The sequence below is a fragment of the Babylonia areolata genome, chromosome 31, assembly GCF_041734735.1.
Source record: "Babylonia areolata isolate BAREFJ2019XMU chromosome 31, ASM4173473v1, whole genome shotgun sequence".
NCBI lineage: Eukaryota > Metazoa > Mollusca > Gastropoda > Neogastropoda > Buccinidae > Babylonia > Babylonia areolata.
Genome location: NC_134906.1, coordinates 1986591 through 2012308, shown reverse-complemented (window position 1 = coordinate 2012308; position 25718 = coordinate 1986591). Strand labels below are relative to the sequence as shown.

The following is a 25718-nucleotide window of genomic DNA, read 5'->3' as shown; positions in this document are numbered from 1 at the left end:
GGAACACAGACAATGAAAAAGACCTCAGGCAAAGCTGGACTGGAGGTTGTCAGCACACCCAGACAGCACCAAGGGTTTGAGACTGCAGGGGGACAGGTAATCAGTATTTCTGAGCAGGCTCTGCTCAGTGCCAGGAAAATGCTTGATAGTGCAGCAGCAGACACAAACATCAACTGCATAGGGAATGCTTCAGCTGAACTCGTTTCTGAAAATGCTCAGCCAAACGCCAGAAAAATGGCAGATCCTTCTGAGTCTGGTGCTGTCAGTGTTGCAGAGGATGTTTCAGTAAATCAGTGGGAAAGCCATGTTCCAAAATCTGGAATGTGTGGGTTTCAAACAGCGGGGGGGAAGAACGTCACTGTCTCCAAGAAAGCTCTTCAGCATGCGCAGAACGTTTTGAGAGGGGATGACAACCCAGCATCTACTCACTTGAGCGAAACGAGCGCCCAGAAACAACCGCACTTTGCCTTCCAAACAGCAAGCGGAAACAACGTCAGCATATCAGACAGAGCTTTGAAACATGCTCACAGTTTGTTCCAGAATGACTCAGAATTTCACAGCTCGGAAGGTCTCTCACACGAGGCATCAGAAACAGGATTCTTGCCATCAGTAAAACGTCCAACGATCAGATCTGAACCCTCAGCAGTGCAAGTTTTGCCTCCCCAAGAGAATACAGATCTCTCTGTGCCAGTTGTTGTTGCTGAAAATCGTTCAAAATCGCCAGTGCCTCATCAACATTCCCGGGATTCCTGCGTGTCTTCAACACACCACGACACAGGGAAAAGACAGGAGAGAAGGAGCAAGGAGGACCTGCAGCCTGTTGTCAGTGACGACAGCAGAGAGATGGTGGACAACACAAAGAGCTTGGAAGTATGCCCTGGTATTCCTGGAAAAGGTAGGTGAAGTTGTATATATATGTCTATATTTATATCTATATCTATATTTCCCTCTCTCTCTCTATTTTTATTTCCACCAGCAATAGTTTCATATGGACATATAAGTATACCAATAGTTACAATATGTGAATTTAGAAAAAAACAAAATTGATATCTAAATGCATGTTTTCTTCAGAAAAAATAATTGACCAAAATTGCAATGTTGTATCCAGTCCTGGTAAAAGGTACACATATTACTTGGCATCAGTTGGACCAGTCGGTTGTCAGCTGTTAACAGTGTTCATGCATAAAGATTTATTAAGTTTTGTTTGTTTGTGTGCTTACGCATGTTTGTGTGTGTTTGTCGCTTTGTGTGCATGTATGTATCTGTGTGTGTGTGTGTGTGTGTGTGTGTGTGTGTGAGATGGTAGAAAGAGTTGGAATAACTTAGTATTTCTTTGGGTGCATCTTCAATATTGTGACAGCATTTATTATCATGAGTGATGGTTACCTGTTGGAACAGCATTCATGAACTTGACCACCAGTAATGATGATAATTCTTTCTACTGCAGGAACAGGCCACAGGGTTGCTGTCAAAAGAATGGCTGTACATGCAGATTCTGAAGGTACCATTGTTGAGCATTTGGACTTGTGCTTTACTTATAATTGGTATTATAATTGAATTTGCGGTGTTGTAGCACTGTTACATTTTTGTTGTTGCTGCTGTCATATTTATGTGAGTTATAAAAGTATATCCTCAGAAAACATTTCCTTTGTACAAGGTCTGTCCCCTCCCCTCTCAGGCAGTAGTGACAGATATAAATGTAATTTTTAGCATATTCTATTGTATTTTATTGTATTGTATATATGTAACTCTTTTGTCACAACAAATTTCTCTTGTGTGAAATTTGGGCTGCTCTCCCCAGGGAGAGTACATCGTTACAGTGCAGCACCACCTTTTTCTTTGTATACCTGCAAGTGTATACAATTTGTTTTCCTTCTTTGTATACCTGCAAGTGTATACAATTTGTTTTCCTTAATGAAAACTCACCTTTTCCCTCAGCAATAAGTTTAATTGTGGCAGGTCCACTTCCTTTCCGTAAGCTGTGCTTGACTGTGTGTATACATATGCATGTGTACCTAACTACATGCATGTATATGAATGTGTAGTGTGTGTGTGTTTGTGTGCATGTGTGTGCGCACGTGCACAAGTGTTTATGTATGTTTGTGCGTGCCTATGTGTGCATATGTGTTGAGGGTAGCTGTTAGGTACACATGTATGAGGAAATGTATGTATGCAGTGTGTGTGTGTATGTGTGTGTGTGAGTGTGTGTGTGTGTGTAGTCACATTTTAGTGTGTGTATGTAACATTGATGTAATATGTTATGGTTAACAAATGTGTTTTTGTAAAGCACCTGGAGCAGATTTCTGGATAGTGTGCTATATAAGTATCCATTATTATTATTATTATTGATTCATAGCTGTCACTAGTGTCAGTCATTCATCAATACTAGCTGGTATAATTTTGACGTTGTAGAATGACCTTTTAGCTCTGACTCTCAGAAACTGCAATACCGCTCTGTGTGTGTGTATGTGTGTGTGTGTGACTATGTCTGTGCTTGTCAGTATGTAAGGCAGTCATCATGCCTCTCACTCCTATTAAAGGCTCAGCTTTACAAGTTTGTACCTGTTTTTATTCATCATGAATTTTCTTATTTGCAGCCATTCTTCATGATCGATCATCCAAGAGATTCAAACTGCAGCCACTGAGTGCCTGTGATAAGTAAGCGAAACATCACTTTTCTTGTCTTAAAACAGGCAGTCACACTGCCTGTGATCTCATTCATGTTTTTGAGGTTGCTGTTCAGGTAGAAATCTCCGACGGGAGACTCCATCAGGTAGAAATTGTTATCTAATGTAGGGAGTGAATTTGTTACTGTGGTGTTGGAGAGCATGAAAGGAACAGCATGAATTTATGTACACTGGTATTAGAGGGATCATAGAAAGATTTATGTACACCTGTCCATGATTTAGGGTGTTGTTTAAGACTTCTTCCAGAAAGAAAAGAAAAAGATAAATATTCACACTTATTTGAATGTGTTAATCATGCCACATAAATGCATTGAAATATGTGGATTTCATATCTGCAGTAATTGTATGTTCATCCTAATATTTGAATGAATATGTATAATTTTTGTTTTAAGCATTCAGCTGGTTTTATTCAGATAGTGACTTAAGGAAAAAGTTTTGACGAAGCAAAATAGAATTTCAATGCAAGTAACCAAGTATGCAGCTTGGTACAGCCAAGACAAAGACTTGATGGAGCACAGCCAGAACACAGCGTGAGAACAAAACAGCACATGTGTAACTCCTACCACAAAGAATTGAAAATGCCAAATTTAGATACAAAAAAAGGTGCAGTTTTTTTTAACAGTAGCCTTTCTTACACCAGAAGAAAGTACTTATCTCTTTGAACTTTTTCAGCTGCTTTCGAAATGCTTTACATCTGTATATATGTGTAATTTTTTTTTTTAAGCTAGTAGAAATAAAGATTAAAGGAGATAGCTGTATACGCTTGTGAATTAAGAAAACTTTGTATTGTTTAATGAAAATATATATTTGAGAATGGGTTGAACTGAAACAGAAAGGATATTTGGTGAAATGATGGATCTAAATGATTCAGTTGGGGTGGTGAAGTCTTTGTCAAGAAAAGGAAGATAACTTTGTCAATATCTTGCTCCTGTTCCGCCAGGTTAGTGAAGCTCTTCTTTCTCTCGCAGAACTATACCCTGCAGCCATTTTGTTGAGGATACTAAAATTTTTATCATTTGTATTCCACTTTTCAGGGATGCTGGAAACGTTATCAAGCCATTCACTCCACCGACGATGTCTGGTCAGTCAAAGTCGTCCGCACCAAAGTGTTCCTTCCCTGGCAGATCTGCGTCTGCCTTTCAGCCCCCTTACAAGAAGCCCAAGTTTTCTCCGCCAGTGGGCAACAAAACCACGGATGTAGGTGCTTCTCAGAGACCAGGGTTCAAACCCCCTTCGGTGGTCAGCTCGTCTGCCAGCGCGTCAGACGGAGCCAGTGCAGCTCCTGTCGAGCAGCCAGATTCAAGCAAGGAACAGAGGGTAACAGAAGGAAATCTCTCCCCGAAAGATGCATCTCGCAAAGATCAAGTCGGTCACAGACTTGTTTCTCTGACAAAAGAGGGGAAAAGTATAATTGAGGATGAATCGAACACCGTGAGTTGTGTGACACAGATCAGTAAAGTTGGGAGTCACCCACCTAAATCAGCTGCTCAGAATCCTGGCTCTTCAGAGAGTCCTGTAGTTGCTGGTAGTGAGCAGTCCAAAGATGGCATACCCACTTCAGAACAGTCCAGAGACAGCACACCCACTTCAGAACAGTCCAGAGCTGGCAAGGAGAGAAGCATGGCTGTGGAAGAGGCCAGGATGCGTCAGGAGAAAATCATCAGGCAGAAGAGGCGCAGGAGTATCAAACCAGTACAGGGAAGATGGCTGACTGGGAAACTGGGACATCAGACCACGAAACTGGCAGACCTGTGTGCGGAGTCGAAGTGGCACAGTCGGAGAGAGGTCAGTGAACTGTCTCATTGCTGTTGGTGAATTGCTGGGGGGTGGGGCGTAAAGAGGTTGACGATGGATTTGAAGGGGAGCAGACATGTTGCAGCAGGCTGTAATGCAACACACTCCTGTTGACATTGAAATCTCTCTCTGCACACATTTATGTATATTTGTGTTTGTATACTCTGCATACAACACATGCATCATGTAATGTATGCATACATGCACATGTGCATCCATATGTGCATGCATACACATATACAGACGCAAATTAATATGCAGATGTGCCTGTTTGTACTACACGATGCACATGTCAGTACTGAAGTTTGTATGTGCATTACACTCTTACGTGTACATGTACACATATTCTTACACACACACAAATGCAAGCATACACACGCTTACTCATGTATGTACTTGCTCAGATTTCCGTATATTCCATAAGAACCAAATAAGGTCTCTATACAATAAATAAAAATTATTTTTCATAGCCCATTCCTCCCACAACCAGCAACCTCAAGATTCAGCCATTATTTAAGGCATGTACCTTTTTCATCTTTTAAAGAGCAACAGTTTCTGTACTGGTTTGTGAAACTTTTATTGCTTGTTCAAACTGTAGTGTTCTAGCCAGGTTAAAAGAAAAAAAATCTCTGTGTGTGTGTGTGTGTGTATAACTAATAGTAAAGAGTGGTAACTGTACACAACTTCTAATCAGTGCTGCTTACGCTACTGATTCAGCTAGCACACAGGTAAACAAAAGGTACATGGGAACAAACCCAGACACTTCCTCAAAAAGGAAGCACGGGCCTGTCTTTATACCGATCATTTGACATGTGCACACAGCAGCAAAGACTGAAGAAATGTGCAAACACATATTAACTTTCATTCAAGACTGGCATAGACTCTTTAATCCTGAACAAGCCACACAGAACACATGGACAATACAGAACAAACACATATGTATATATGTATGTGTGTGTGTGTGTGTGTGTGTGTGACTGCAATATTTGGCAGTCAGTCCAACAATGTGTAGAGTCACCAGTGTCAGAGTCAGCAACTTCTGCCATCATCTGCTGTAAAAAGATAAGAATAAAAATTTAAAAAAGAAAGAAAGAGAGAGAGAGAGAAAAAAAAAAGCCCCTCGCAATAATCTGTTGCTCATGTATGTGTGTAAAGCTGCAACATTTGAACGTCAGTCATGTGGTGTGTTCAGTCACCAGTATCAATACCAAAGACTTGTGCCAGTATAATCTGCTGTCTTTTAAACCAAGAAACTCACAAAGAGAACGTCATTCATTTTTGTGCAGCTGCAACGCTTGGGAGTCAGTCCAGCGGTGTGCTCTGTTGCCAGTAACAACGCAGTAGAGTTCCGCTTTTACCTGCCATCTTTTTACCCCGGTGCCACGGCAGGTGTCCTTGTTGGGGACGGAGCCTTGTTGGTGCCTGACGTGTGTGGCTATGCTGGGAAGGAGGAATTCTACAGGTACTTAGAGTTTTAGAAAGAAATTTTTTTTAACTCTTTCACCATGATAGGGGACTTTTGTCGACATTGAGGGGTCATGTTGATGAGACCATTTTTGACTCACTTGTATAAACAAAGTGAGTCTATGTTTTAACCCGGTGTTCGGTTGTCTGTGTGTCCATGGTAAACTTTAACATTGACATTTTCTCTGCAAATACTTTGTCAGTTGACACCAAATTTGGCATAAAAATAGGAAAAATTCAGTTCTTTCCAGTCATCTTGTTTAAAACAATATTGCACCTCTGGGATGGGCACAAAAAAATAAAAAATGAAGCCTAATTATATGCAAACTGCATTTACTGTTATATTTATATTTTTTGTATTCTCTAAACTTGGCACTTTGATCTGATATTCTGACCCAACAACAAGAGCAGTCATTATTATCATTTTCTGTTCAAACAGGAACTTCTTTTGCTAAGCATGGAAGTTTTATTTATTTTGCAAACGTTTTTGGTGCAGATAGTAAAAAAGGGAAAATACTCTGTAATTAATGTTAGGGGACTTAATTTATCACAAGTGAGTCTTGAAGGCCTTGCCTCTCTTGTTGAAACTGTAACAAAGCTTGACAGCTGCAGCCAGTTTCCCTGCCAGCAGAACGATGACTAACCTTTGCCCCCTGACTGAGTTTGAAGTGAATGAGTCCGTTGTGCGGTTTTGACATGAACTGAAGCCTGTGAGTGAGAGCATCATTTCTGAAATGTTTGGCGCTGGGGAGTGTTTTCCACACAGGAACTGGGCTTTAGAAAAGACGCCAAGCTAATGAACTTGGTGGTGAGAGAGTTAATGTGTTTTGTGTTGGTTTGTTAGAGTGCATGGTTACGTTGGGAAATCAGAATTCTACAGGTACTTGGTTTTAAAAAAAAAAAGTTTAAAAAAAAATGTGTTTTGTATTCTTTTGTGTTGGTTTGCTACAAAGTGCATTGCTGTGTTGGGAAGTAGGAATTGTACAGATACTTGGTTAAAAAAAAAGTTTTTTCAATGTGTTTTGTATTGATTTGTGTTGGTTTGTTACTGTGCATGGCTGTGTTGTGAAATAGGAATTATACAGGTACTTGGATTTGAAAAAAAAAAGTTTTTAAACATGTTTTGTATTGTTTTGTGTTGGTTTGTTACACATTACTTGGCTGTGTTGGGAAATAGGAATTCCACAGGTACTCAGATTGAAAAACAGTTTTTAATGTGTTTTGTATTGTTCTGTGTTGTTTTGCTACACAGTGCATGGCTGTGTTGAGAAATAGGAATTCTACAGGTATTTGGATTAAGTTTCAAACTTTTTAATGTGTTTTGTGTTGCTCTGTGTTGTTTTGCTACACAGTGCATAGCTGTGTTGAGAAATAGAAAATCTACAGGTGCTCAGATCAAAAATCAAAGTTTTTAATGTGTTTTGTGTTGGTTTGCTACAGCCCATGGCAATGTTAAGAAGGAGGAATTCTACAGGTGCCTGGATTTAAAAAAAAAGTTTTTAATGTGTTTTGCAGTGGATAGATGGATGGATGGACATGGATACTTACATATAGTGCCTATCCTTGGTCAGTGACCAAATTCTAAGCACTTTACAAACACACAGCGCAGACTGAGAGGTGCCTGTGGGCGCTCATCATTCGCTTCCTGTGTCATTCAGTCACATGGCTCATCAATCGCTTCCTGTGTCATTCAGTCACATGGCTCATCAATCACTTCCTGTGTCATTCAATCACATGGCTCATCATTCGTTTCCTGTGTCATTCAATCATTTATTTATTATTCTTAGTCATCCACACACACACACCCTCACACAGACCTATAACATTTTATGTGTGTGAACGTTTTGTTTATTTTCCCTGCCATGTTGGAAGCTATAGTATACTCCACTTTCGGTAGTGTGCATGCTGGGTACGTTCTTGTTTCCATAACCCACTGAACGCTAACATGGATTACAGGATCTTTAACGTGCTTATTTTATCATCTGTGTGCGTATACACACGAAGGGGGTTCAGGCACTAGCAGGTCTGCACATATGTTGACCTGGGAGATTGGAAAAATCGCCACCCTTTACCTGTTTTGTGTTGCATTCATTGCTATGCTGGAGAAGAGGAGTTTTGGAGGTACTTCAGAAAAAGTTTTTGATGTGTTTGTGTTGGTTTGCTAAAATGCATGGTTCTTCTTCTTTCTTTAAACATCCACCATCATCATTTTCATGGTTCTGATGTGTATAGAACTGGGGGGTTTCCACTAGCAAGGTTGTTTTATAGAACTGGCAGTTGGGGACTTGGGGGTGGGGTGGGATGGTGGTGGTAGAGGAGGGGAGGGTGTGTGTTGGGGGGGGGGAGCATGGGGGGTGCTGGTCGGTCAGATTCGGGACTTAGTTATGTTAGGTAGGAGGAATTCTACAGGTACTTTGATTTTAAATGATATTTTAAATGTTTTGGATTGTTTTGTGTTGATTTGCTACAGCGCATGGCTGTGCTGGGAAATAGGATTTCTACAGGTTAAGGGATTTCACAGATTTCTTTGGTGTGTTTTGTATTGTTTTATGGTGTTGGTTGGCTTCAGTTTTACAATTCTTTTTTTTTTCTTGGTGTTTGTTCTGTTTAGTGTTTGATATAGTTTTGGAATTCTGTTTGTATATATATATATATGTGTGTGTGTGTGTATTTGTGTCTGTGTGTGTGTGTGTGTGTGTATTTGTGCCTGTGTCTGTGTGTGTGTGTGTGTATTTGTGTCTGTGTGTGTGTGTGTGTATCTGTGTCTGTGTGTGTGTGTGTGTCTGTGTGTATATTTGTGTCTGTGTGTGTGTGTGTTTGTTTCTGTGTGTGTGTGTGTTTCTGGGTCTCTGTGTCTGTGTCTGTGTGTGTGTGTGTGTTTGCTTCTATGTGTCATTCCGTGTGGTGGTGTTGCAGCGGCTTTCTGACCGTGGAGGGGGTGGATCCAGCCTTGGTGACGGACACCTGGCTGTACAACCACTACCGCTGGATCGTCTGGAAACTGGCGGCCTACGAAGTGGGTCTCCCTGCCACCTTTGCTTCCAGGTGGGTGCACGGCACATGGCTCCTTCATGTCCTGTTGGTGTATTGGGGTTCTTACGTCATGTGGAGGAACTGATAATCATCATCATGTGTGTTCACAAAGTCTCAATATGAAGGAACTGCTAGTTATGATATGTTCACAAAGTCTCAATGTGAAGGAATTAATAGTTATGATATGTTCACAAAGTCTCAATGTGAAGGAACTGCTAGTTATCATGATATGTTCACAAAGTCTCAATGTGAAGGAAATGCTAATTATCATATGTTCACAAAGTCTCAATGTGAAGGAACTGCTAGTTATCATATGTTCACAAAGTCTCAATGTGAAGGAACTGCTAGTTATATGTTCACAAAGTCTCAATGTGAAGGAACTGCTACTTATCATATGTTCACAAAGTCTCAATGTGAAGGAACTGCTAGTTATCATATGTTCACAAAGTCTCAATGTGAAGGAAATGCTAATTATCATATGTTCACAAAGTCTCAATGTGAAGGAACTACTAATTATCATGATATGTTCACAAAGTCATAATTTAAAGGAACTGCTAATTATCATGATATTTTCACAAAGTCATAATTTGAAGGAGATGCTAATTATCATATTTTCACAAAGCCTTAATGTGAAGGAACTGCCAATTATAATAATGTTTTCCTTAAACTCATAATTTAAAGGAACTACTAATTACAATATTTTCACACAACTTATATTCAGTAAGGAACTGCTAATTATCATATTTTCACATGGTCATGATGTGAAGGAACTTCTAATTATCGTATTTTCTCACAGTCATAATGTGAAGGAACTACTAATCATCATGATATTTTCCCACAACTCAGTATGTAAAGGAACTGCTAATTATCATGATATTTTCTGAAAGTCATAATGTGAAGGAACTGCTAATTATATGTGCACTAAACTGATCATGTAGAGGAACTGCTTATTATCATGAAATATTCACACAAGTCATGTGACTGTGTTGCAGGGCCTTGACCCCAGACATAGTGATGTACCAGCTGAAATATCGTTACGACCGGGAGGTGGATGGCTGTCAGAGGTAGGTGATTGATTGGTGCTTGTCATTTGCAGCATGCACTTTTAGCGCATGTAAAAGAACCTACAGCAGCAAGATGGTTGCCCGGGGCAAAATTGATCATAAAAGCCAGTGTGTGTTGTTTTGTGTGTGTGTTGTGTGTGTGTCGTGGTGTGTGTGTGTGTCGTGGTGTGTGTGTGGTGTGTGTGTCGTGGTGTGGTGTGTTGTGTTGTGTGTGTGTGTCGTGGTGTGTGTGTGTGTCGTGGTGTGTGTGTGTGTGTGTGGTGTGTGTGTCGTGGTGTGTGTGTGTGTGTCGTGGAGTGGTGTGTTGTGTTGTGTGTGTGTGTCGTGGTGTGTGTGTGTGTCGTGGTGTGTGTGTGTGTGTGTGGTGTGTGTGTCGTGGTGTGTGTGTTGTGGTGTGTGTGTGTGTGTGACTGAAGCCTACCCAAATGACACAGGAAACAGATGATGAGACACCTCAAAGCAGCTGTCAGTTGGCCCTACTCAGAAAGGGCAGCCTATTTTGCAGATTACTTTGTGTTTGCGATGCACTTAGAGCTTCGTCTGTGACTGAAGATAGATGCTGTATTAGTATCCTTATCAGTCACACATACACACACACACACACACACGCACACACACACACACACACACACACACACACATACACACACACACACACACGCACACACACACACACTATTTGTGACTAAGAATGAAATATGCATGTTTGATTTTGTATATGAAACTGATTTGAAAGGGGGGGGGGGGTGTATGTGTGTAATAGTGTAGAATGAATTTTATTGTCATGAAAAGTTCATGAGACACAAGGCACACACACACACACACACACACACTGAAATATCAAGTTATTAAATTAAATCAGTAGTAATGGGCATATATGGTGTGTGATGTGTGCTGTGTGCTTGTGTGTGTGTGTGTGTAAAACATCAGGAGTGCGTTGAAGCGCATAGTGGAGAGGGACGACACTCCCTGCAGACGTCTGGTGCTGTGTGTGTCCGGCATCAACACAGTGGAGGGTTCAGATCTGGTGAGTTTCTGTGGGATTGATTGTTAACGCGTTGATGTTGTGTTGATGGCAAGTGTCAGTGTACAGGAATTGTTCTTAACTCTCTCTGGACGACGGAATGCATGAGCATTCCTGCATAAAATGTATTTGGTTTCGGACGATGGAATGGAATAGTATTTTCCAAAAATTAAAATTCAGCACGCGTTGTACACGTGATTTTGTGATTAACCAAGCAGAGTGCGCTATTCTGGTTCACTCCACAACGGAATGGTATGATTGGCCAGCCTGTCATGTGTGGCCCGTCTCACACACACGCTGACAAAGTCACTGACCGGTCGCCTGCTCACATGCCAGCCTGTTAGCAAAGCGGGTTTTTCTCAAAATCTTGTGGAGCGAACAAGGCAGCGACGGCAACGTTTTAGTGTTGCAGAAGTACTTAAAATTCTACAAACTGAAGGGTCGGACATTGAAGAGGTGGATGATGACGAAGAAGAAAGTGAATTAAGTGCAGAAAGCGAGCATCGGTATGGTGATTTGGGGTGAAAAATTGGCATTATTTTCTGCATAATGGCAAAACTGTAAAAATAAGATGAGAAATTTGGTGTGGTTTTTTTTTATATATGTAATAGCCCAACACGTAATAAACCAGTTTCATTTTCTTACTCTGTATTTTGTTTGTTTTTTGTGTGTTTTTTTCCCAAACCCTTACAAATGGGCCGTCTGTGGGGAAAAGCAAGGGAGAAAACTTGTCGTCCTGAGTGAGTGAAAGAAGTTGTATAAGGTTAAAGATTCCATGGCCTTTTACAACCACTGGGGCGCTTCTGCATCTTCTTCGTACGTGGGCTGCAACTCCCTCGTTCACTCGTATGTACACGGAGTGGGCTTTTACTTGGATGACTATTCTAACCTCCGCCATGTACGCAGCCACACTCTGTTCTGGGGGGTATCTGGGCACTGAATTTGTATTTGCTGGTTCGTGAGCTCTGCATTAGAAGGTGGTAAAGGTAAAGGAGTATAGACCATGACAAATTTTGAAATGGTTGGGATTATGATAGAGTTGAGTTCAAGCTGAATGTGGAAGCCATCCTTATGTGGAACTGTGAAAATAGTCGGTCACGTCATAAGATTTAGATGTGTACATTTGAATACACACACATATACGCATGTCCATACACTCTGTCTCACGCAATGAACACATACGTACACGAACACATGCACGCCGCACATATGCACAACACACACACACACACACAAACAACAACAACAACAACAACAACAACAACCCACACAGACACACACACACACACACACACACACGCTACACACACAACACACACACACACACACACACACAAAATACACACACATCGCATGCACGCATACACACACACACATACATACACACACAGCCCCCCCACACTCTCCTCCCCCACACCACAGACATACACAAACACACACACACACACACACACACACACACACACACAGAAGCAACACACTTTACACACACACACACACAGATACACACACACACACACACACTATGCACACAACACACCACACACACACACACACACACACACACACACACACACACACACACGCACACACACACACACACACACACACGGACACACATTCACACACATTACATACATGTTCCCAGAGCATGCTGGAAGTGACGGACGGCTGGTACTGCCTGCCCTGCAAGCCAGACTCCGCCCTCCAGGCCATGATTGACAGGAAGAAGCTGGAAGTGGGCCAGAAGATTGTCACCAGCGGCGCCGAGTTGGCGGGGTCCCAAGAGTCCTGCAGCCCCCTGGAGGTGGGTCGGGACAGCGTCGGTGACCTTTTGAACTTATCCACTGTTATGTCGACGCTGTGTGTCAGTTGTTTTAAAACTTGCAGCGTTGCGGATTTGGGCAGAGACTGCATCAGTGGGCTTTGAACTGCCGTTGTTCATCCACTGTTAAGTTGTCACGGTGTGTTAGTTGTTTTAAAACTTGAAGGGCTATAGAGCTGGGAATAGAATGCATCGATGACCTTTGAACTGCCCTTACTAATCCACTGTTAAGTCACCGCGGTGCGTTAGTTGTTTTGAAACTTGCACCCTGCGGATTTTGGGTAACTGCTGTTGTTTATCGGTTGGTGGGTGACAGGGTGTTTAAAGTTTTAAACACGTCTTAGCTACATACAAGGGCTGGGTGTGAAAAAAAAGTTATGCCTCACTCTACTGCCGTTGTGAAATGAAAATTCATTTTGTTTCAAACCCAGTGTGCAGCTGAGACCTGTTTAAAGCAGCTTAAATGCTGTATCGCCTTGAAGTCAAGAAAGGATGGTACTTCAAAGACTACATCCTGTAAGCCATATACATCCAGTAAACTGCATACATACTGTAGCCCGCATACATCCAGCAAGCCTTGTACATCCTGTAAGCTGTGTACACCTTGTAAGCCACATACATTTTGTAAGTGGCATACATCCTGTAAGCCACATATATCCTGTAAGCTGTATACATCTTGTAAGCCACATACATCCTGTAAGCTGTATACTTCCTGTAAGATACATCCTGTAAGCTGTATATATCCAGTAAGCCACATACATCCTGCAAGCCACATACATCCTGTAAGCCACAAGAGTGTATGACAATGTTACAGTTTTCTTCCTTTCTTTCTTTGTTAAACCATGTTTAACTCTTTCCATACGAACGGCGAAAGAGACGACGTTAACAGCATTTCACCCCAATTACCATCATCAAAATATTGCAAGCGGAAGGCTGTTATACTGAAGAGGTGAATGTTTACAAATAATACCACAATTCTGACGACGGAAGCTAAAGGATGGGTCATTCAGACACCCACTGGACATCCGAGGGGTCTGTGTAGAGGAGAAGAGAGGACTGGCCGCACTGAGAGAGTTAATGTGAATAAAATGTTCTTGTTGGAGTGTGGTCAATCTCTGTGTTGCTCCATGGAGGTAATGCATGTGTAGCCTTATTGTATTGTGTTGTATTGTATTGTATTGTATTGTAATACACTTTTTGTCACAGCAGATTTCTCTGTGAAATTCGGGCAGCTCTCCCCAGCGAGAGCACATCACTACACTGAGAGCACCACTCATTAGAAAAAAAAAAAAATTTCCTGCCAGCAGTTATATTTGTTTTTCCTATTGAAGTGGATTTTTCTACATAATTTTGCCAGGGACAACCCTTTTGTTGCCGTGGGTTCTTTTGGGTTTATTGTCTCATCCGAACGACCAGTATCCAGGCCACTACTCAAGGTCCAGTGGAGGGGGGAGAAAGTAGTGGTGACTGTGGTGCGATTCGAACCCATGTGCTCAGATTCTCTCGCTTTCTAGGTGGGACGCGTTACCATTAGGTTGCCTCTCCACATTCATCAGCAAACATGTCAAGAACTTCTCGAGAGCGGGATTCGAACCCACACTCTCGTGGACTCTTTGTATTGACAGCGGAGCGTTTTAACCACTCTGCCACCCCCCTTCTTTCCAGAGACGATGAAGTAGTAGTAGTCTTGTATATCGTGTTTCTGTCTTTCTGACCCCGTGCACACAGCTGAGCGGTGGGCTTCACCTGAAGGTGCACGGCAACAGCACCCGAAGGGCAGGGGGCGGAGCCAAGCTTGGGTACCAGTGTGACCCCGCCCCCCTGTGCGTGCCCCTGACCTCGCTGCGACCCCAGGGGGGCCTGGTGGGCTGTGTGGACGTGGTGGTGGTACGGCGGTACCCCCTCATGGTCAGTATCATGGAAATACTCCTTTATTGTCAGTATTATTATGGAAATATTCCCCTTCTTGGTTCAGAATTATGGAAATACTATCCTCATGGTCAGTGTCAGGAAATGCTCTTTTATTGTCTGTATCATGAAATACTTTATTGTCAGTGTCAGGAAATACCTCCTTGGTCAGTGTCAGGAAATACCCCTGCACCCACCCCCTCCCCACCCCTCCCCCACTCCCCTGTAGTCAGTACAAGGAAAAACTCTTATGGTTAGTATCAGGAAATACACACTTCATGGTCAGTATCAGGAAATACTTCTTAATTATCACTGTCAAGAAACACTCATTAATGGTCAGTATGAGGAAATGCTCCCCTCGTGGTCAGTATGATGGAAATACTCCCCTTCGTGGTCTGTATTATGGAAATACTCCCCTCGTGGTCAGTATGATGGAAATACTTCCCTTCCTTGGTCAGTATTATTATGGAAATATTCCCCTCATGGTCAGTATCATGGAAATACTCCCTTATGGTCAATATTTAAGGAAATACCCCCTTGTGGTTAGTGTGATGGAAATATTCCTGAAATGGTCAGTATCAGGATATACTCCCCTCATGTGTGTGTGTGCAAGCAAACATGTGTGTCTGTGTGTGACAGCATATGAATGGGATGTCCTAATTCCAACGTTAACTTGACTTTATCATCGAATGTTCGTAATTATAGTCAGATCTGTTTTGTTTAGGTATCAGCCCCTGGACTCAGGTCTCAAACTTTTCAGTATGTACAACAACAAAAATCAGTGCTCTGACCATTCAGCTATGGTGTCCATCGATCGTGTGCATGTGTGTATTGATGAGAATGTGTGTGTGTGTGTGTGTGGGCGTGCATCTATATGCGTGTGTGTGTGTGTGTTTCCAGTACATGGAGAGGCCGTCACATGGAGGTTGTGTCTTCCGCACGGAGGAGATGGAAGACAGAGCGAGACGCCGACACCAGGAACAGCAACAGGCGGTGGTGGAAAAACTCTGCTCACAGCTGCAGGCGCAGATGGAACAGGAAGAGGCACACACCCGTGAGTTTTTCGCCCATAGTAGGCCTCCTTCGGTCATGGCCGACCATGGATAGAGTATATCCGACCTAATGTCTAACTGGGCTGTCTGCTTGGACCAAGCAGCGTCGCCTGTGACTGTAGAGACCGATGCGAGAGAGACAGTCTCTGTCGTAGCGATCACATGTGTAAGCTGATGCTGGTCTGTCAGCTGCCATCCCTTTTCTGCGAGCTCGCTTTTCTGCTGCAGCAGCTGACAGTTTGTCTTCACCAATCTGTAGCTGATTCTTGAGAGTGCTTCTCCATCTGTTTTTGCCCCAAAAAAGTTCTAACATTTTGCAAATACTCATGAGTTCATCACTCACACGTTGAAGGAGGGATATGATAAGATTTGGCAAGCATCCATGAGTTTATCACCCATATATTGACGGAGGGAAGTGATAAAATTTGGCAAATACTGGTGAATTTATCACCCATATATTGATGGAGGGACATGATAAAATTTGGCAAACACTCATGAGTTTATCACCCACACACTGATGGAGGGAAATGATAAGATTTTGTAAGCATAAGTGAGTTTTATCACCTGCACGTTGCTAGCAACCTTTGTTGCCATGGATTCTTTTATGTGTTGTTGGAGCATGTTGCTCTCGGAACCTCAGATTTATTGAAAGACTGGCACCCAGACCACAGCCCAATGTCTAGTGGAGTGAAGATCCCAGTGAAGGAGGAAGGTAGAGATGATGATGTGCCAGAACAGTGTTCTGAAGGGTCTGGGTTTGATTCCCTGTCTGGCCCTTTCACCCGTTTTTGACTGGAAAATTAAACTGGTCATTTGGATGAGATGATAAACTGAGGTCACCTGTGCAGCATGCACCTGTCACACAGAAAAAGAGCCCATGGGAACAAAAGTGTTATCCTCTTGCAAAATTCTACAGAACAAATCCACGCTGACATGCACGCAAACAGATACACATGCACTGAAGACCTGACTGATGGAGTCTCCCGTCGGTCCGATGGATGAGTAGGCAGGCAGGATTATCTGTCGGTGTGTGTCCTCATATGGGAGAAGAGGCTGATTCTGGATGTGCAGCACTTCCCACAGGTGTTGCAAGGGAAAACGTCTCCAGAAGTTGAGCCCTGCTTCCTTCGCTCACGCTTCTCCTTAATAGCCAGCGTTCTCTTGTTTTCAAACGTCTTTATGCCACTAGAGCACAGCATCCTCCAGTGACAGCAGTCAAGGGCATCAGTTTCCCAGGAAGCGATGTCTATGTCACAGGCTTTGAGGTTTGTCTTCAAGGTGTCCTTGAAGCGCTTGCAGGGTCTTCCAAGTTCATGGTGGCCTGCCATTCAGCTGGCCATACAAAAGCATCTTCGGGATTCTGCTGTCTGTCATGCGGACAACGTGTCCTGTCCAGCGTAGCTGGCACTGGATCAGCAGGCTTTCGATGCTGGGTAGGCCGCTACTCTCTAGGCCTGACTAGAAGTTGAGTTGAGCTGCTTTTTGGTGTGAGACAGGGAGCCAGTGGAGATGTTGCATATGGATTTGTCTGAATGTGGTGACATCTTGAGAAACTGAAACTGAAACATGTATACATGTCTCTTTAACTGTGATATATATATATATGTACATAAAATTATACATATATATGCATAAACATGAATACATAGAGAGAGAGAAAGAGAGAGAGATGCATGTATATATGTCTGTATCTCCCCAAATCAAAGAGGAAAAGTCCCCGTTTTTCACCAGGACGTGGTCGCCACAAGAGGTCGCTGAAAAAGGAGGAAGTACAGGCATTGACGAGTGGGGCAGACATCAGCGTTGCCATGGAGACCGTGCCACACCCTGAGGAGTTGCAAGTTAGTGTGGATCACATGGATTTTTTTTTTTTTTTTTTTTTTTTTTTTTTGTCACTTGTGTGAACGGTGTGAGTCTACATAATAACCCAGTGTTTCGGTTGTGTGTGTGTGTCACTGTGTGTGTGTGTCCGTGTTAAACTTGTCTGCCAGTGCATCTAATGGTCTGGGTTTGATCCCTTCTCTTGCCTTTTCTCCCATTTTTGACTGGAAAATCAAACTGTGCATCAGTTTCAGTTTCAGTAGCTCAAGGAGGCGTCACTGCGTTCGGACAAATCCATATACGCTACACCACCATCTGCCAAGCAGATGCCTGACCAGCAGTGTAACCCAACGCGCTTAGTCAGGCCTTGAGGAAAAAAAAAATATATATATATAATTGAAAAAAAAAAAAAAATAAATAAATAAATAGATTTAAAAAAAAAAAAATGGATGAGACGATAAACCAAAAGTACATGGATTTGTCCAAACACATTGACGCCTCCTTCAGAAACTGTTGTGTCCATGGTGAACCTGAACATAAACATGGGCTCCAAGCACATGGCATAAAACAGTACATAAACAGAAGTGTAGCAGCACACATCACATGAGGACATAGGAGAGAAAAAACGAAACCTTTATACGCCAAGGCAGTGCCACATACTGCAGATAGGAATGATCACACCAAAACACAAAATATGCCTACCACACACACATACATACATGCTTGCGGGCATGCACACAAAACATGCACACACACGCACAAATACACACTCACAAACACAAACACACACACACAGTAAACACACACGCACACACACACACACACACACACACACACTACATGAAGACTATTAGAAAAAACGGTCATGATGGACTATGTTTTTGTGGGCTGCAAGCCCCTTAGTCACCAATCTCTGTGTGTAGGCTTGTATGTGTATGTGATGAGTTTCGTTTTATAATGGAATGCCCCAATTATGGTCAGTTACGAAATAGGTATGTTCTTAAAAAATATTTGTCTCCAAAATCGGTTTTTAATTTTTGTAATATACTCAAAGGAGACAAAAAAGTCATTTTAGCTCTAAGTAAGATGATTAGATTTGCAAATGTTGCCCAGCTATACTTTTGGAGTTAAAAGACATTTGTGTTTTCTCAGCTTTTATGTGACATTGTTGTGTATTTGGAAATGTTTGTTCTGGGCATGAAAAGATTATTTTGAAGTAATCCTCCATACTCCAGTAGGAGTGAAAGGATAATTAAAACTTGAAACTTGAAATGTGTCTGATGTTACATGAATGACTGATTGTTTTTTTGCTTTGCCATTTAGGGGGTGCGGCCTAGTACTGTGGAACATACTGACCTCAGTGTGTCACGCTGACTGTGTGTGTACATGTGTGTGTATTCATGTTTGTGTTTGCACATGCTTGTTTGTATGTGGTATGTCATACTTGAATGCATGCATGTGTATGCATTTATAACTTTAAGTATAAAGACCACAAGCTCCTTGCATTCTTTTTTTATATGGTTTATTTGATATTGTTATTAGTTGTTAAAAAAAATCATTATTATTTGTATAGGCAATTACCATTGATATCATTTTTATTGTTTTTGTTATTGCTTTGTTGTTTTATTATTATTATTATTAATATTATCATCATCATCATTATCGTAGTATTATCATCATCATTATTATTGTTGTTACTTTTCTTCATTTATAACTTTTTGTATCAAATCAATTATAAAAAAAACAACAAACTATTAGACACATTCAGTAATATTGAAACTGCTAGTGCCTGAACACCCTTCATTCGTATACGCACACAGAAGATCAGATGGAGTGATGGCCTAGAGGTAACGCATTCGCCTAGGAAGCGAGAGAATCTGAGTGCGCTGGTTCGAATCATGGCTCAGCCGCCGATATTTTCTCCCCCTCCACTAGACCTTGAGTGGTGGTCTGGACGCTAGTCATTCAGATGAGACGATAAACTGAGGTCCCGTGTGCAGCATGCACTTAGCGCACGAAAAAGAACCCATGGCAACAAAAGTGTTGTTCCTGGCAAAATTCTGTAGAAAAATCCACTTCGATAGGAAAAACAAATAAAACTGCACGCAGGAAAAAATACAAAAAAATGGGTGGCGCTGTAGTGTAGCGACGCGCTCTCCCTGGGGAGAGCAGCCCTGAATTTCACACAGAGAAATCTGTTGTGATAAAAAGAAATACAAATACAAAAATACGCACGGTACAGATCTCGTGATCCATGTCGGTGTTCATTGGATTGTAGAAACAAGAACATATCCAGCATGCACACACCCTCGTCTCTGAAAATGGAGTATGACTGCTTACTGGGTGGGGGTGGGGGGATAACAAATGGCCATACACATAAAACTGAAAAGCCCACTCATGTATACGAATGCATGTGGGAGTGGCAGCCCACAAATGAAGAGGAGGGAGAAGAACCATGAAACGATGTCTGGTGTCTGACAGAGCATGCTGAGTACCAGTCAGATGGACAGTCTGTTGGCCTATCGCAGCAGACAGCAGGAGGAATACCAGCAACGCTTAAACGAACGGCTGCAGGAGGCACTGAAACAGTCATCGTCAGAGGTGTGTGTGTGTTGTGTAGTTTGGGTGTGTGTGTGTGTGTATAGTGTGTGTATGTGTGTGTGATCTAGTTTGTGTCTACGTGTGTGCATGTCATGTATTTTGTATGTGTGTTTAATTACACATACTTTACCGTGACCCACTGGTGCGCAGACTCCGGCAGGGGTCTGATTCCGTGTCCTGTGAAAACTGCTACCCCTGTTTGTGTGTGTGAATGTGTGTGTGTGTGTGCATCATCTATCATTATTCGTGTGTTTTTGTGTCTACATATTATGTGTGTGTGTGTAGTTTTGTGTGATTATAACAGGGCTTCTGTTAACACACATGTGCATCCTGGACTCTCAAAAATAAGTGAGGACGCACTACATTTTCAGCTAGGGAGTGCGTGGGACGCACTATAAAATCGGCATCAGTCGAAATGTGAATGAGCACAGTCAAACAACAGCTCTTGCTTCTTGTTTCACTTGTTTTCATTCAGCATCTCATCTTCTCAAAATCGGCGACTGCTGCAAAGTCCATTACTTTCATCTTATCTCCCTTTACAGAATACTGGTGCCCATTTCCGGTACGCTCACAACAAGGCTTGTTGAATATTCTGTGATACAGTTCGAAATCAGAATGCCTCCGACGGGCGCAATAGCCGAGTGGTTAAAGCGTTGGACTGTCAATCTGAGGGTCCCGGGTTCGAATCACGGTGACGGCGCCTGGTGGGTAAAGGGTGGAGATTTTTACGATCTCCCAGGTCAACATATGTGCAGACCTGCCAGTGCCTGAACCCCCTTTGTGTGTATATGCAAGCAGAAGATCAAATACGCACGTTAAAGATCCTGTAATCCATGTCAGCGTTCGGTGGGTTATAGAAACAAGAACATACCCAGCATGCACACCCCCAAAAACGGAGTATGGCTGCCTACATGGCGGGGTAAAAACGGTCATACACGTAAAAGCCCACTCGTGTGCATACGAGTGAACGCAGAAGAAGAAGAAGAAGAATGCCTCCACTGTCATGGCTTGACGTCCAAAATGCAAACAAGACGAAAAGGCTGATACTGAATCAGCTGATGTTGATCAGCCAGCTTCAAAAGGGAATGGAGCACCGAAAAAGAAAAGCTGCACTTACCAACGTTCATGGGAGTAAGAAATCAAATGGCTGCAGTACGATGCAGACGCACATGTAATGAAGTGCAGAACTTGTGTGAAATTCGCAACCAGGTCATTGTGCAACTCCCAGGAAATAAATGCGTTTGTGACAGGATCGACCGACTTTCAGAAATCGTCCTTGTATGGCTTTTCTTTTTCAGTGGTTCACTCCTCTCACTCAGTCACTGTGTGTGTGTGTGTGTGTGTGTGTGTGTGTGAAGGGGGTGGGGGGGATGGCGTGTGCGTGTGCATCTCTCTTTCTCTCTCTCTCTCTCATGTGTGTGTGCATGTGTAACTCTATCTTTCTCTCTCTGTGTGTGCATGAGTATAGATCTCTCTCTCTCTCTGAGTGAGAGATTGTGATTGAGTGTGTGTGTGTGTGTGTGTGTGTGATCTGTCTCCTTCACTCATTCACTGTGTTTGTGTGTGCATGTTAACAGATTGTAAGACAGTGTGTGACGTGTTTGGATGAAAGAATGGTTTCTTGACCTGCGACTGGACTCGCTAGAACCCCATGAGGAGTCCCTAAAATGCCTGAGTGGGAGTCCTGTGGACTGTCTGAGCAAACCAGCTGTAGGAAGCCCTGTTATATTTACCCAAGGGTGTAAGCTCTATGCATAGATACTGAGGCTTGTGGTCATGGTAATGTTCACATTTCCTCTTTTTTTTTTTCTTTTTCAATTACCTATGCATTGCTTCCTGCAGACAGGTGTGTCCAAATATAGGAAAAACAGACATTTAAAAGGTATGGGCACACTTTTGCTTGGATGCACATGAATATTAATGCAGTCATGCACTCACAAAAAATACTAGAAATACACGTTTCATCATGCACAGGTATGCTTTATATACAGGAGTACACTGTGTGTACACATGCACACATTGACATGTATACATGCATGCATGCACCCATGCATACTCACAAATAGATGCACATAGACACTGACTCATCTGCACACAACAAACACACTCACAGACTTGGGACTTTTGACATATTACCATACACTGTTAGTTCATATATATCGATTGAAAACATAATTTGACCATGTTTTCTTTGTAAACTTAGGACTTTAGCTTAAAGACAGATCACTTCACCAGTAAACTCCTTAATTAAAAAAAAAATGTTTGCAGGGCGAGAGATCAGTGACTCCACTCCAGAAATTCAGAATCGTCGGTTGCTGCAGGCGTGACATTGACTCTAAAACTGGTCAGTAGCTGAAAGGTTCTTTCTTCTCTTCAGTTTCTAAATAGTGAGGTTGTATGTGTGTGTTTGGTGGCGTGTGTGCATTTGTATGTCTCAGAGAGAAAAAAAAATGCTGACAGTATGTGTGTGTTTGTGTGTATTTGAAAGAAAAAAATAATGCTGCTGACAATATGTGTGTGCTTGTATGTGTGTGTGCATTAGTGTGTGTTGTGTGTGTGTGTGTTGTGTGTGAAAGAGAAACAATATGACGCTGACTGTGAGAGACACTGACAGTGTCTGTGTGTGTATTTTGACGCCGACATTGAGTGTTTGTGTGTCATGACACTGACAGTATGTGTTGTGATGCTGACAGTGTGTGTTGTGATGCTGACAGTGTGTGTGTCATGGCACTGACAGTGTGTGTTGTGATGCTGATAGTGTGTGTGTCATGACACTGACAGTGTGTGTCATGGCACTGACAGTGTGTGTGTCATGACACTGACAGTGTGTGTGTCATGGCACTGACAGTGTGTGTGTCATGACACTGACAGTGTGTGTTGTGATGCTGACAGTGTGTGTGTCATGACACTGACAGTGTGTGTTGTGATGCTGACAGTGTGTGTGTCATGGCACTGACAGTGTGTGTTGTGATGCTGACAGTGTGTGTGTCATGGCACTGACAGTGTGTGTGTCATGACACTGACTGTGTGTGTCATGACACTGACAGTGTGTGTTGTGATGCTGGCAGTGTGTGTGTCATGACACTGACAGTGTGTGTTGTGATGCTGACAGGGTGTGTGTCATGGCACTGACAGTGTGTGTTGTGATGCTGACAGTGTGTGTTGTGATGCTGACAGTGTGTGTGTCATGACACTGACAGTGTGTGTTGTGCACCAGATGTCATGCTGACCGTGTGGCGACCAGGACCAGACTGGGAGAACATCCAGGAGGGAAGGAGATACCGTATCTACGGATTGACCGCGTCCTCCTCCAGGTCAGTGTGGTCACTGCTACGGCTTTTGTGGGCAGAGCTTCCTCAGTCAGGTTGTTATTATGGATATTTCTTCTTTTTTTTTTTTTTTTTAATTATTTTTTTTATTATGGATATTTCTTAATCACGATTCTCATATATATAAAGATCCTAGACATTTAATCCAGAAACGTGGGAAGCTGTAGCCTCCGAACTATCATCCTGGAGGCAGACAGTGCAGAAAGGCTTCTCCAAGTTTTGAAGAGACACATGACAGGTGAAACAGCAAAGAAGAAAGGCTCAAAGTCTGTCCGACAGACCAGCACCAGACTTTGTCTGCGCAAACTGCGGGAGAGAGACTGTCATTCCCACAGCGGAAGCTGCGCCAGAAACACGACCCCATAGTCTCTCAAGACTGGAGGATGCCTGCTTTAGCACCTATCCTCGGGTCACAGACCAAGCTCATAGCCCTGTACAAAAATGGAGCCAGAACTTATTGATTGCTGCCTCTTACATGCTCATCATTTGTTTCCTGTCGTTTGGGGGAACATGTGCATGTGGATGGGGTGGGCATGGTGTAATTGTGTCCGAGAATTTGTGTTCAGTGGTGTGTGTGTGTGTGTGTGTGAAATGGAAATGCAATTGTGTATTTCTTTATCACAATATTCTTGTGTGTGTATGTATATATATATATATATATATATATATATATATATATATATATATATATATATATATATATATATATATATATATGCATTTTGTTGTTGTTGTTTCTCTTCATCTGCTTGTTTCTTCTCTCTCTCTCTCTCTCTTTCTCTCTCTCTCTCTCTCTCCTCTATTTTTTCTTCTATTTTTTTTCTTTCTTTTTCCTTCTCTTTAATTTTTTTAATTATTATTTTCATTGATGGCTTGATGTAAAAAAGCAATTGTTGCTTATTGAATTTACCATCATGAAATAAAATCTTGACTTGACTTGACTTGACTCAGTCAGGCTTCAGTCACACATGCATGCACGCATGCACACACACGTGTGTATGTTGTAATGGATTTTAACACAGACTTTTGCTAGGGACAACTCTTGTTGCCATGGTTCTTTTATGTGTGCTAACCCACCAGCCGCTGACATGGATTACAGGATCTTTATCATGCATATTTGATCTTCTGCATGCATATACACACGAAGGGGGTTCAGGCACTAGCAGGTCTGCACATATGTTGACCTGGGAGATTAGAATAATTCTCCTCCCTTAACCCTCCAGGTGTAACAGGGATCGAACTCGGGGGGGGGGGGGGGGAACGTGCGAGAAACCCTGCACTCTAACCATTGACCACCGCACCCATGAACGTGACCGCATTCCCCATAGCCGATCCTGTGAAGAGTTGTCTTGCTTGATGTATGTAGGTGTCACTCCTCTGGCCGCTCCGTGGAGCTGAGCGCAGGACGACAGGCGCGGCTCCGTGCCCTGAGGATGGAGGAGAACCTTCTGGACCTGGTCTACGAACCACGTGAGGTGGGAGTGCCGCATGGAGAGTATGACAAAGTTTGACAGAGATTGTGACAGAGTGTTAGTGTGACAGAGTAGTGTGTTAGTGTGACAGAGTAGTGTGTTAGTGTGACAGAGAGTGTTAGTGTGACAGAGTAGTGTGTTAGTGTGACAGAGTGTGTGTTAGTGTGACAGAGTAGTGTGTTAGTGTGACAGAGAGTGTGTTAGTGTGACAGAGTGTGTGTTAGTGTGACAGAGAGTGTTAGTGTGACAGAGTGTGTGTTAGTGTGACAGAGAGTGTTAGTGTGACAGAGAGTGTGTTAGTGTGACAGAGAGTGTTTGTGTGAAAGAGTGTGTTAGTGTGACAGAGAGTGTTAGTGTGACAGAGGGTGTGTTAGTGTGACAGAGAGTGTTAGTGTGACAGAGAGTGTTAGTGTGACAGAGAGTGTGTTAGTGTATGACAGAGAGTGTCAGAGTGATAGAGAGAGTGTTAGTGTGACAGAGTGTGTGTTAATGTGACAGAGAGTGTTAGTGTGACAGAGTAGTGTGTTAGGGTGACAGAGAGTGTTAGTGTGACAGAGAGTGTCAGAGTGATAGAGAGAGTGTTAGTGTGACAGAGTGTGTTAGTGTGACAGAGTGTGTGTTAGTGTGACAGAGTGTGTTAATGT

The 25718-nt window shown here is 42.6% G+C and overlaps 1 protein-coding gene across 1 annotated transcript in view; it reads left to right on the top strand.

Annotated features, from left to right (window-relative positions):
• The first annotated feature begins 12 nt into the window (after positions 1 to 12).
• Positions 13 to 25718, top strand: part of LOC143275742 (uncharacterized) — a 39762-nt gene continuing 14056 nt past the window's right edge. Inside the window, exons 1-16 of the mRNA XM_076580018.1 lie at positions 13 to 895; positions 1448 to 1501; positions 2598 to 2658; positions 3722 to 4472; positions 5768 to 5943; positions 8862 to 8990; positions 9971 to 10042; positions 10973 to 11069; positions 12715 to 12873; positions 14620 to 14799; positions 15700 to 15853; positions 17583 to 17692; positions 20154 to 20273; positions 22542 to 22617; positions 23491 to 23587; positions 24969 to 25077. Of these exons, the coding sequence (XP_076436133.1) occupies positions 13 to 895; positions 1448 to 1501; positions 2598 to 2658; positions 3722 to 4472; positions 5768 to 5943; positions 8862 to 8990; positions 9971 to 10042; positions 10973 to 11069; positions 12715 to 12873; positions 14620 to 14799; positions 15700 to 15853; positions 17583 to 17692; positions 20154 to 20273; positions 22542 to 22617; positions 23491 to 23587; positions 24969 to 25077 (3228 nt within the window). The remainder of the gene's footprint in view (positions 896 to 1447; positions 1502 to 2597; positions 2659 to 3721; positions 4473 to 5767; positions 5944 to 8861; positions 8991 to 9970; positions 10043 to 10972; positions 11070 to 12714; positions 12874 to 14619; positions 14800 to 15699; positions 15854 to 17582; positions 17693 to 20153; positions 20274 to 22541; positions 22618 to 23490; positions 23588 to 24968; positions 25078 to 25718) is intronic.